Source organism: Oxyura jamaicensis, chromosome 13, assembly GCF_011077185.1.
Source record: "Oxyura jamaicensis isolate SHBP4307 breed ruddy duck chromosome 13, BPBGC_Ojam_1.0, whole genome shotgun sequence".
Classification (NCBI taxonomy): Eukaryota; Metazoa; Chordata; class Aves; order Anseriformes; family Anatidae; genus Oxyura; species Oxyura jamaicensis.
This window is the reverse complement of record NC_048905.1, coordinates 14,935,526-14,947,207: the sequence shown is the minus strand read 5'-3', so window position 1 is coordinate 14,947,207 and position 11,682 is coordinate 14,935,526. Positions and strand designations below refer to the sequence as shown.

The window sequence follows — 11,682 nt, the reverse complement described above, 5'->3', positions numbered from 1 at the left end:
CACTTCCTAGATAGACTCCTCAGCAACCAGCACGATATCTGGTAGATCAAGGGACCACCAGCAATTTAGGCTCAAGCCACCGGTGGCTTTCATTAGATGAACTTTTTAGCGTAGAAGCCTTTTCACAAGAGGGGAGCAGAGAGTATATGACCAGAAAAGCTTTCTACCACTTGTAAACAGAAACAGGTACGTGCTAGCACAAAATGCAATCTGGGGTGAGAAAAATAAGTCACGCCTCAATTTTCTAATGAAATGGCATTAAAATCTGAGTTCCTGGGCACTGCACCATCTGTGGTTACAAAGCTATTGCTTGGGTTTACATCGAGTCAAGTGCAAGCTAAACCCAGGCCTGGCTTTCTAGCTTGTCTTTGGGTGGAAATTAACATATTTGCTTTAGCAATGCACTCAGGTTGCTTGGCAGGCCGACAGATTTGCATGACACCAGCTGCTTCCAGCTCAAATGCCCCACACGTAGCTAAAATTAGGCTGCTCAGATTTCTTGGAGGGGACTCTGCCGCACAACCCATGCCCAGCCTTCGCGTGGGCTCCCCAACAACAGAGCTCACTGCTCAGAACGAGCCAGGCACACACAGCGCTGTGGAAGCCCAAATGCCATTGCTCCTCGCTTAAACTAACCTTTTGCTCCCCTTGAACCTAGGAAATGGCACATGCCACTGTCATTAGAGCCGATTGTGAGAGCTGAAACAGGCTGGTCTTCTGCTTCCTAGTGTCAAAATTAGAAAACACAGAGCAGGTGTAACTTTATTGTGCATTTGAGAAACATCTGTGCAAGTTACTTAATTTTATGGAACACTTTGCCAGCTCCATTTTCTGTGAAATGGCTTGGGTTTTGTAAAATGATTTCCCTTTAACGTTTTCTTTGACTGTACAGCAATGGCTTAATTTAGGCTGCTTGAACAGTGACGACTTGGGGAACTGACACTTTTAATTTCATCGTCTAATTCTACAAACACGCCTCTAAACTAGTGATGTTCTTATTATTTGCACTTTGCACACGATTTATGCTCTGTATAAAAGCTCTGTGTCTGGAATAACTTAAAAAAAAAAAAAAAACAGGACAGTAGCACAGGGATGGCTGTCCCCAGCAGCCAGACGGACACCCTGCTGCTGGGAGGCCAGCAAGCTAAAAAAAACACTCCTGGCATGTCAGTGAAACTGGAGACGAGAGAGCTTTAAATAACACTCGCCTCACAATGCAAACACTCTCAAGGGAAAACCTAGGTTTTGTGCTTAATTTAAGGGCTTAATCTCACCCAGGGAATTTGCTCCGTGCGTGGAAGCACTGGCACTGCCTGTCCCCACTGCTGGTGGCTCCATGGGCTGAACGTGTGCCAGCATCACCGGTGCTGGTGGAGCTGACGCAGGACAGGATTTAAGACCAGAAATCACAGCGGGCACAGAGGTGAGGTGACTCACCCAGATACAGCACAGTGGCTGGTGGCCTGGAGGCCAAGTGCCGCTGACCCTGTGCAGTGACTTGCCCTGTCCGGGGCACAGCAGGCAGCAGGGACAAGGTGCCAAGGTCAGGGCACAAAACTCGGTCACTCACCTCTGCTTTCACCACGCCTTTCTCGGCTGCACAGCAGAGCACAGGCAGCAGGGTAAGAGGGCAGGCAGAGTTCAGGAGGTTTGGTTCATCTACTGCTCCACCAGCTGTAAAGCATCAGGGCTGCAGGGCAGAAGGATCTGATGGTCAGGATACGCTGCAGGATGGCCACCCAGGGCACACCTGTGTGACAGGAGATGACAGAAGCTATAGCAGGAGAAAGATATCATGCAGGCTCTGCAAAAGCTACCCCAGCTTACTATTTGCTTCTGAGGGCAACTTCACTACTGGCATCAGTCTACAGACATCACATTTGAATGTGGTCCCACCTGAGGCCGTGCTTTCTCTTGGTTCCTGTTCAATGCAATTTAAATGCTAGGTAAAAGAAAGAGGCTCTGGGACAGAAGAGGCTTTTTTTTTTTTCCTCTGTTTTGGTAATTACTAATATAGTACTGCCATCCCATGCTATGGAAGTCACAACTCATTCAGTGCTGCTCACAAAAAAATTCTTCATAAGTATCGGGTCTGGTCTGGGGAGAGCAGGAATCAGAACACATCATACGCTGCAGAAAGTGCAAATGTAATGCACAGAGAAACAGCAAGTCATTGCGGGCACCGGATAGCAAACCCCTGAGTCATGCACAGTTCCATGCACTGACCACACGATTCAGCTCTCCTAAGCCTGCTGGAATGAGATCTCCACCTCCTTGGAAGGTGTGCCCACACGAACGACCGAGCTGGCTAGGCTGCGCTCTTCCTTGGCCCCGTTAACTTAATCCTCCTGATGACTCACCACCGCACTCTAGGGTGACACGGGCAACTGGCTGGTTGAATGGCCTACTGCGACTTTTTCTACTTAAAAAAAATAAGCACAGGGGGTACAAAACCCCCATTTCTGGGACAATAGAGACCATTCCCACATGAGCATCAGCCGACAGGAGCTGCTGAAGCTGTGCCCGCTGCGGCGCCCAAACCACAGCTGCAGGCTGTGGTCATGGCATGAGAACCTTCCCGCTGAGGAGCCCCTTGAGATTTATTTTACCCTCTTTGGACCCTCATGATTTCAAGTGGAAGCTTAGCATCTCTTAAAATAAGCTCTAAGTGTCTTAATTTCGGTGCTTAAAAAGGGATTTGGTCACTTGGTTCTAGGAACTGTTTGACTCCAGTTTGACTCAAGTGTCCGATGTCCGTCGGCAGTTCAGCTGTCGCCCGAACAAGGGGTGGGACAGCCAGGATTTTCCAGCCTTGAGAAACAGCTGTACCCAAAGGAGGTGCGTGACAGGAGGGACAAAGTCAATTCACTCCCTCCCCTGGTCTGCTGCCCGTTCCCAGCCGCTGAGTGAGAGGCCTGGCTCCTGCGGGGTGAGCACCCCGCTAGGCGCCCCCCCAGCCCCACCTGGAGCCACCGGGCTCACCCCTAAGGGCTGGACCTGGGAGCCTCAAGGCAAGCAGAGGGCAACGTGGATGGAGAGGTGATGAGAGCCCCTCTTCTCACACCACACAGTGAGCAGGACGTGTACCATGAGCGATAACACGCTGTGGGCACTCTGCCCACAGACACCAACATCCCACAGGGTGGGGATGTGGCATTCCTCATGACGTCCTGCTCTGTACAATGGCCAAACTCACATTAAGCTCAAAGACTTCCAGGTATGGAGGCAGAACACACTTCTCAGCAGCTGTGCTGTTTATGCTTGGAAGTCTTTGCTAATCCCACAGCAAACTTGTCCTTGGAAGCCTGCGCACCTTTTTGTCTTTGCTGGACAGCATATATGGAAATCCCACCATATTCACCACCACCCCCAGCACCCCAGGAACAACAGAGAAGCCACTTTCATTGCACCTAGTCATGTCACCAAGTAACCTGTAACTAGAAAGCTCGCTGCTGAAGTGGTGACGACTTCCCCATTTAGCCCTGTAGCACAGAAGGCAGCTCAAGACAGCGCTTTTGCCTTCCCACTGCCTTTGGGAAAACCTCATTCTTTGTCTTCCTGCTTTCAAATCACTGTTAATTTGCATAGGGTAGTGCCACAAGACATCCAAGTGCCTAGCGTACGCTCTCAAAGTTTAAAGACCTCTATAAAAATAAGCACCACCCCCAAGTGCATGCAGATGGCTTGCAGAACGCATCACTCAAACTGACTGAAGGTTGCTATCCTGTATTTCTATTTCAGCCTGTTTCCTAAATAAAAGGCATGCCACTACATTAATATGTTGATGCAGTCTAGGCCTGCCCTCCTCCCCCCACACACACGCTCTTTATAACGCGGTGTATTTCAGATGCAGCAGATGCTCATTTTGATCCTAAAACAGATTTAATGGGTTTTCCATGATCTAAACACCTGGCAAAAGGGCTTCATGCAGCCTTAATACTTTCCTAACCCGATGTTAAATTTGTCCTAGTGTTGCATATAGCATAATTCTGCAGCCATGTCAACTATTCAGGTAATGCTAGAATGTCGTCATTATGGTTTATGTCAGCAGCATGATCTGTATGTACCTTGTAATCATTCTGGTGTTGGGTTGCAAAGGTCCCCGGACACTTCATTTGGCTGAGTCTAATTCCATCCTCCTCACAAAGATCTAGGGTTACACTAAGTAAAGGTTGACATTTACAGGAGACACTAAGACTGCTGGAACGACTCGCCAAGGTAAAGCCCTGGCTGTGTATTCTTTCAAGGGCGTAAGCTGTGCAGTGCCAACGTTTCTGCTAGCCTGCCTTGCTCAGCGAGGCAAAACGGGCCGGGGTACGACATACGGGGAGCCCAGAGCACTGCGTGTGTCGCTGCTGTGCTCCGGCAACACTCAGGAACAGCACGCCGGGCACCTGAGAACAGGGAGCTCAGGAGGGCCTGGAGCGATCACATAAAGGAAGGGAGGCATCAGGGTCCAAGTGCATTTACCCCCCCTACATTCACCCTGCCCTCTAAAGCAGCACCTGCCAGCACATCCAGCACCCCTGGAAGTCTCCTGGCTTACCAAACATCCTGAGCCCCTGTAGCATTAGGTCTCATGGGCGGCTTCAGACTAAAAGCTGCCTTTTTAGGTAATGAAGCTTATAGGTGTTTTGTTTTTTTTTAATCTATTCCCTTGAACTCTTCATTATCCAAGTCCAGTATTAACAGTGAAAACATCCAACACCCTCACTAGAAGCAAACTGAAAAAGAACCACACAATATGAGGTAAGATCACAGCATCTAACACGGACTGTGCACACAAGGGTGACTTGGACTACAAACCAGGGTGCTGCAAGCAACGTGAACCTCATGGATGGCTTCTGCTTCAAACTGCCGACACTTAGAGCAGGCACAAACAGAATTCCCTACCGTGGAACCTCCTCTCAATAAAACTAGGAAGATCCTGCTTTGGCAAGGGATTACCCTGTCCTCCCTCGAGCACGGTAACTGCAGCATCACAAATGTAGCTTCTGGCATTCACTGGGTGAACGCTGACTGCTCTGAGTGCTGCATGGCACCAGTCCAGTCTCACTTGCAGGTTTGACAGCCATCATCTTTGGCCATGGCCTCTGCCACATCAGGCCGCCTTAGCTGCAGTCACCACTTTGTGAATAATGCCACACAACTATTTGTCTCGAGCACAAGTGCTGGCATTAGCTGTTCAGAGCTAACGATCAGAGCCCATTTTATCATGGCTGGAAACTTGTCACAAGTGTGCCATCCCCTCTCTAAGATCTTGCCTCAGCTACGTCCCACCTCCCTGAGCAAACCTCCTGAAGTGCCCCACCACGCTGGTCTTAAACCCCAGCCTGCACAGCCTCACATCCTACCACTTCACTTACTCTTGCTCAGGGGCACATCTGTCCCTTCTGTTTGTATGCACGTCTTCCTCAATTCAAGATTGATCATGGATTTGGAACAGCCAAAAAAAGCGTTCCGCAGAGTGGAACAGCCAGGAGCGACAGCGTGCCGACAGGAGAATTACATCTTCCGTTGTACAGAAGTAAAGGGGGCGTAGGTCATACGATGCAGCTTTGTTAATGCTGTTTCAGTTGTGTGGGAAGACCTTTAAAGCAGATACGTCAGCCCAGAAGTTCCTTTCACAACCTGCACGTCTTATTTTTACCACCATTTCTCTTTGGAGGAAAAAAATCAGCCCATTTTACAGGTACTGAAAACCAACTACCCTGCCCATCACCTGCTAGACTGCAAGGAGGCAATGCCAAGCACCACGGGGATCCAGGGTGGACTACAGCCAGCGTTGGTTTGTGGCGGGAGCCCAGGGCAACTCAATAACATTGGCTTCCCTTCCCCGCCCTCCCACATCCAAGGATTTAGGATTATTCAGCAGTCCTTGCATCATAGCACAGCCCTGCTGATGGCTGTGTGATACAACCTTGGACAGGAGCCATCCTCGAACTGCTTGAGGGATACTTATAACTCAAGAGCAACAGACAGAAATATGAAGGCCACGGGTGGTCTAAGTACACGCGTAATTGCTCTGCTGGATCAGGGCCAAGGGCAGCGCCGCAGGTTTGAACGAGGCACACAGTGACATGTTCTCATCCAGATGCCCTAAAGCAGCCCATTGTCTCACGTGGCTACACCAGGCCACTCCGACCAGAAAGCAAACAGCCTTCACTGAAATCTCTTTTGATTGTTTTGGAGGACAGAAAGCAGGGAGAGAGAATATATCTCATAAATTATTTGGACCAAATCGTTATGCAAAGCCTCAGAAGAGTTCAGACGCATACACTGATTTTTATAGCCAACCGACCTGTTAGACGTACCTAAATGTGGAGGTGCCATTATATCTCTACACCATGCTCCTATCCGCATCTGTTTTGATACTTAATCAACACGCAGAAAAACCCTAACAGAACCCTGGAGCCCGATTTCACAGGTTAACTCTGTACTTTGCAAAGGTCCATACCAGTAGCCTTGGTTAAACATCGCCGTGCTCTGGAGGTGACCTAAGCCTACGCTCAAATACTGAAGGGTGTTACTATTTTCTTTGGCACATACCACTTGCTCTCTGAGCAGCACACGTTCTGTTCACAAAACATAGCCATTGTGTCGTAGGGAAAGTGAGACAGCTCTAAACACGCTGACTTCTGTTTGTCTCTTCAGGTTCCCAGGGTAAATCTGAAGGCTCGGCCTCCTTGCAAGACTCAGCATCCTGGCAGGGCCAGGGGAATGTTACAGTAAGTGCAAACATTGTTGTGTCAACTATATTCAGCCTCTTAAAGTCTTTGTCACCATCCAGCCTTATTTTTTCCCACATACACGAGGAAAAAATAGAAAGCCACCAGGGTTTTGCTGACCACTGGCTCCTCAGCCATCTAACAGCTGGTCAGTCCACCAGAGTTGCAGCACTTTAATTCAGTCATTAATCCTCAAAGAGCAGTTTACACATTTTTAAGATTATTATTTATAGTATCTTAGAGGTATTTCATAAGGATCAGCTCACACACATATTCAACAAGTGACAAAGAGGCAAGGGTCATCATGAATATCAAGATCTGGACCCTAAGCCCTGGAAAAAGGATTTCTGTCTTGGAACATTTCCTAGCTGGAATTGCTAAGAGAATTGATGGAGCAGGGGATAAGGCTGGAAATACTTGAGTGGCTGCCACACAGCTTAGCCATTTGTCAGCCTCCTTCAAAGATTCACTTCAGAACAGAGAGTTGATTTAGAGCACATACTCAGTCAAGAGCTGGGGAATTCAGACTATCTGGAGACCGACTGACATCTGAACTCAGGCTGGGAGGAAAAGAGCTGACCTGGGTTATTTTGGAGGAGAGGGAGATTATAAAAAAGACCATTACCCCAACAAAACAAACCCAAACACTTCAGTTGCATATTTATACGTGAGACACATGGTTCAAAAGCTAAACAAGAAGGATATGAGCAGATATCAACACTCTACCACAGAACAAGGTCGTATCTTGCTCTGCAAATATTTATCACCTTAAAACTGCCATTCTTCATTAATCAGAGACCTTATTCTAAGCTCTGTGTCAGTTGAGCTCTAAGGAAAATGCCAAGACAGAATACCAGTTCCTTCTCATTTCTCTACGTTCAACCTCATTGTAGTTACCATATGCACCACGGATGACAAGTAGACCTGGAACCAACTAAATCAGGTACAGATCTCTGTAGAATGGGACAATTACTAGAAAGCAACATGGATCTTTACACAAACCCCAAGATGTGGGCATTGGACTGGCTTACAATGTAAGACCAGCAACACTTACCAGTTACCAGCTCTTCTTTCTACTGATTTGGTGGTAACAGTCCAGTGAGGCATTTTCTCTTGGAGCATTCGAACAGAGACTCTCCGCAGGGTATGCATTAGGCTGGTACACGCACAACAGAAAAAACACTGTCATCTTCTTCTGTTTCAAATAACGTGCCAGCAACACCACCAGGTTTCTGCAGATCAGAAATTCAAGCTAAAAAAAATGCTTTTCTTCACTATATATAGATGCAGAGTCCCTCGGCAAGCCTGATTGGGTCTTCCTATGGAAGCACACCTGTGTTTACAAAGGTAAAGAGCACACATTGTCTGAGCAACACAGCCTGTTCTGTGACTTCAACTGCTAGCATTAGCTCTTGAGTGTTCTTTTTCTATCAGAAAATATTTAGAGGCTGTAACATTGGCTCATTCACATTTTAAAAAAGCCAACACACTTAATGAGTGATGCTATCAAACCAGCATTGTAATTCATAGCTGATCCAGACAGAATTACTCACATAAATTCATCTCATTTATTTCCTACAAAGAAGGTTGAAGTGGAAATCTCTCACAGAAACCTTCCTTATTGTGTTGTATCCAGTGGAATAGTTGTGTTTTTTTCCTGCAATTTTATCTTCATTTCAATGCATAAGTAAGCTAAAGCATTTTAATAAGCACTGGTCTACAGGTGAAAAAACCTCCATTCAAAAGCCTCTTCAAATACATTTAGAATTAAATAAATTATTTTAAGTAAAATAGGGACACCAAATCATCTTCACCAAAGGGTGTATTGTTCCAGAATAATGGTTCCACTGTGGAAATACTTATCTTATGTCAGCCACTTAATGCCAATTTCTCCTCCCCCAGGGTCTACAAAACATAAGAGCTACAAAGGGTCAATTAGTGGTATTTGAATGTCGCATTCATGCTACACCCACCTTACACGTTCACTGGTACAGAGAATATGATCAGATAACAGATTCTGCGGATTTCCGAATACTACGCAAAAGTAGGTATTGCTCTGCCTGCCTGATGCAATTTTACTGGGACAGGGACAAAACAGGAACGAGAACTGCTGTAAAAATTAAGAGACTACATATTATAGAGTCTTGAGTTAAGGTTAAAAGTATCAAATGAAGTTGCAGGCAGCTGTGCAGAGTCTATGCTTCCTTTGACAGTGCATGAACAGAGCAGGAGCAATGGGAAGAGACTGGCACAGTGACGGGGTACTGCTGGGCCACGAGGGCATTGTCACTGTGCATTGTAACTAATGATGAGCTCACAGAAAAAAACGAAAACATTTTAAACCATTTATCATATTCCCAGGCATGAGGTCATTGCTCCAGTGGGCCAAGTTCACAGCTGGGCTAATTCCAAAGTCAGTGGAGCTCTTTCTATACCACCTCAGCAGAGAGGTGTTCGTACCTTCAGGTCCTAGCCAAACCCGACATTCCCCTATCCAGATGGTATTTCCTCTGATGGACAAGAAGGGAGAAAGTCCCTTTTGTAATCTCACTGACAGCTGAGCTGGGAAAGGGAGAGAGGGCTGAAGGTCTTTCTTCCAGTCTGGCATTATAACCAATTAATTCTGTTCTCTCTTATTTTGAGCAGAGGCTTGTTCATCATCAGTTCCTGGTAAGTACACTGCACATTTCTTTGTTAGACAATTCACTGCTTTACTACCCCAAGCTTAGTTTTCCCCACCTCATCCAATATAAAACAATCATGTTCAAAGGGTAGCTAGAAGACGGCATCCAATGTCAGGCAAAGAGTTTTGCTTTTGACAGAAAGACCTGAAAGGCCCCAATTTATTCCACAACAATGAAATATCAAAGACGTGTACCCAATACATTAAGGGAAAACATATCAACTCTGTGGCTTTTCTGGGGTTTAAACCCATGCAAGAGAACATGTAATTTAGCAAAAATACAGATATATATATATATAATTGTGCTTTGTTCCCTTAAAGTCTCAGGAAGAAAGATCCTTCCTTCTCCTTTGCTCCTTCTGAATCCTTTGACTTCCTATGCTCTTTGCATCACTTTTTTGCATTTCATTGCTGCCAAGCCCCACGACTAAGTAACAGTCCTTCTGCAGTGACTGATTCCTACACATAGACTTGTGGCTTTCATGGTACAACAGCATGCCTGAATGTGTCGTTTCAGAGGAAGTCTGCACCCTGGTCATTACAGAAGCTTTTCCCGAGGACTCTGGAATATTTAAATGTGTTGCTGAAAATGAATTTGGATCTGTAGCATCCAGTGCACGTCTCTCTGTTTGCCCAGGTAAGCATATATGGATTTCTGAGCTGAGCATCTAAGCACAAGAGAATTAATCTGCTGCTGGTCAGTGCCACACATTTGTAGCAACCAGAATTCAGACCCTTCTGCAGGCTCAAAGAGAAATGCCCTCAAAACACCATCAGCTTGGGTGCTTCTCAAAGCTGAATGCAAGTTATTCTGCATTTCTGCTCCTGGCCCTTCCTCTTCATAGGTCAGGATGACAAGGTGCAGATGTAGATCTCTCTGACAGGGAAGTCTCATCCCTGAGCTTCAACCCCTCAGGAATCCTAGCTTAGCCCAACACACCAGTTGTATCTATACCTTGTTTGTTGTAACACACGACTTGTTTGGCTTATGCTGTCTAACCAGAACAGCACTTTGTGTGTAAGCCAAAGCTCTTGCTTTGCAGCTGTGCAAATTTTGTTTTACACGGAGCACAGGCAGGTTCAACTCTCACCCACCTGTACAGACAGACTAGTGTCACTCCCTGTAACTGCAGCATGCTGTACTGATGAACCGTTACTGTTTTCTGCCTGGCCTGGGGACAATTCTACTTCCAGGAGCAAAGGAGCTGGAAAGCTTTGCAGGTGCTGCCCGCTTGCCAGCTGTGCAAGTCACCATGAAGAAACCCACCTTCGCGAGGAACAGCCAAGCTGCAGCCAAGGACCGCGACGCGCCCAGCCTGCCATCCTACAGCACAGACACCCCGGGGCTGGGGAATCGAGCGGAATCCACAAACTTTGGCCAGATGAATTCAAAGACTGAAGCTGAAGATTTTCATGGCATTTATGAGAATTCACCTCAAGCTTCTCCTCTGCGGTAAGACAAAGAGAAAATCACATCCCTTGGTTAGTTTTACACCGTACTTAGGGAATTAACTTACTTGTCATCCCAGCAATACAGCTGCAAAGCTCCTGTGTCCCATACCCTAACAGATCAAACACATGGGCATGCAACAACCTGAGTTGTTTGCCTGTATGACAATAGGAGCTTGCAACACCAGCCTAGCTACACAACAGCACAAGCTCCATTTGGCAAAGTATGTAACAATCCAAAGGCTCGGGTAGGTAGATAATGGTATTTGCAGAAACACCTATCTCTAAGTAACTTTAAAAGCATAGCCCCAAATAATTATCCTCTAAAAGGCCTTTGGCTCCACAGCAGAGAAAAGGGAAAGGTCACAGTACCTGGAAATTTCAAGTAACTGCTCTGTTGTCACCAAGTTCCTCTGAAGCCTTGACCAAGTGGCATCACCTCATGTTTCCATCCACCACTCTGTAAAACAAAATAAAGCTTGAGATGCTCTGTAGGGGACAAGTACTGAACCAGTAACCCACCAAATAGAAATAAAACTGTCCTGTGTCATGGCAGGGACATTTCCTGCTCAGGAGATGGGGATTTTCCTCCCCCCCAAAAAAAAAAAAAAAAAAAAAAAAACATTTCTTCTTATATCAAGACTCAAGCCAGTTCCTACCCCAAATACAACTCTCAAGTAACTATGTACTTATGGCATTATTAGTTATGTTGTTTAAGTATTCCAGAGCAACTAAAGAAGTTACAACTCACATTTTCACAATTCCACCCCAAATTTTAGCAGGGTTTTCCAGGTGTTTATTGGCATTAATGGAGACCTCAAA

At 46.4% G+C, this 11,682-nt stretch overlaps 1 protein-coding gene across 1 annotated transcript; it reads left to right on the top strand.

The window, feature by feature from the left end:
* The first annotated feature begins 70 nt into the window (after positions 1 to 70).
* LOC118173979 (myopalladin-like) lies at positions 71 to 10,868 on the top strand. The gene is made up of 7 exons (XM_035338952.1): positions 71 to 186; positions 6,655 to 6,728; positions 8,013 to 8,075; positions 8,631 to 8,772; positions 9,375 to 9,398; positions 9,929 to 10,048; positions 10,606 to 10,868. The coding sequence occupies exons 3-7, from the start codon at positions 8,013 to 8,015 to the stop codon at positions 10,866 to 10,868; spliced, it is 612 nt and encodes a 203-aa protein (XP_035194843.1). The 5' UTR covers positions 71 to 186; positions 6,655 to 6,728.
* Positions 10,869 to 11,682: the final 814 nt, after the last annotated feature.

Coding starts and splice junctions, on each gene's coding strand:
- LOC118173979 (XM_035338952.1), top strand. CDS start 8,013: ATGCAGAGTCCCTCGGCAAGCCTGATTGGGTCTTCCTATGGAAGCACA. Junction 9,399..9,928: donor TTGTTCATCATCAGTTCCTG/GTAAGTACACTG, acceptor GTGTCGTTTCAG/AGGAAGTCTGCACCCTGGTC. Junction 10,049..10,605: donor ACGTCTCTCTGTTTGCCCAG/GTAAGCATATAT, acceptor TTCTACTTCCAG/GAGCAAAGGAGCTGGAAAGC.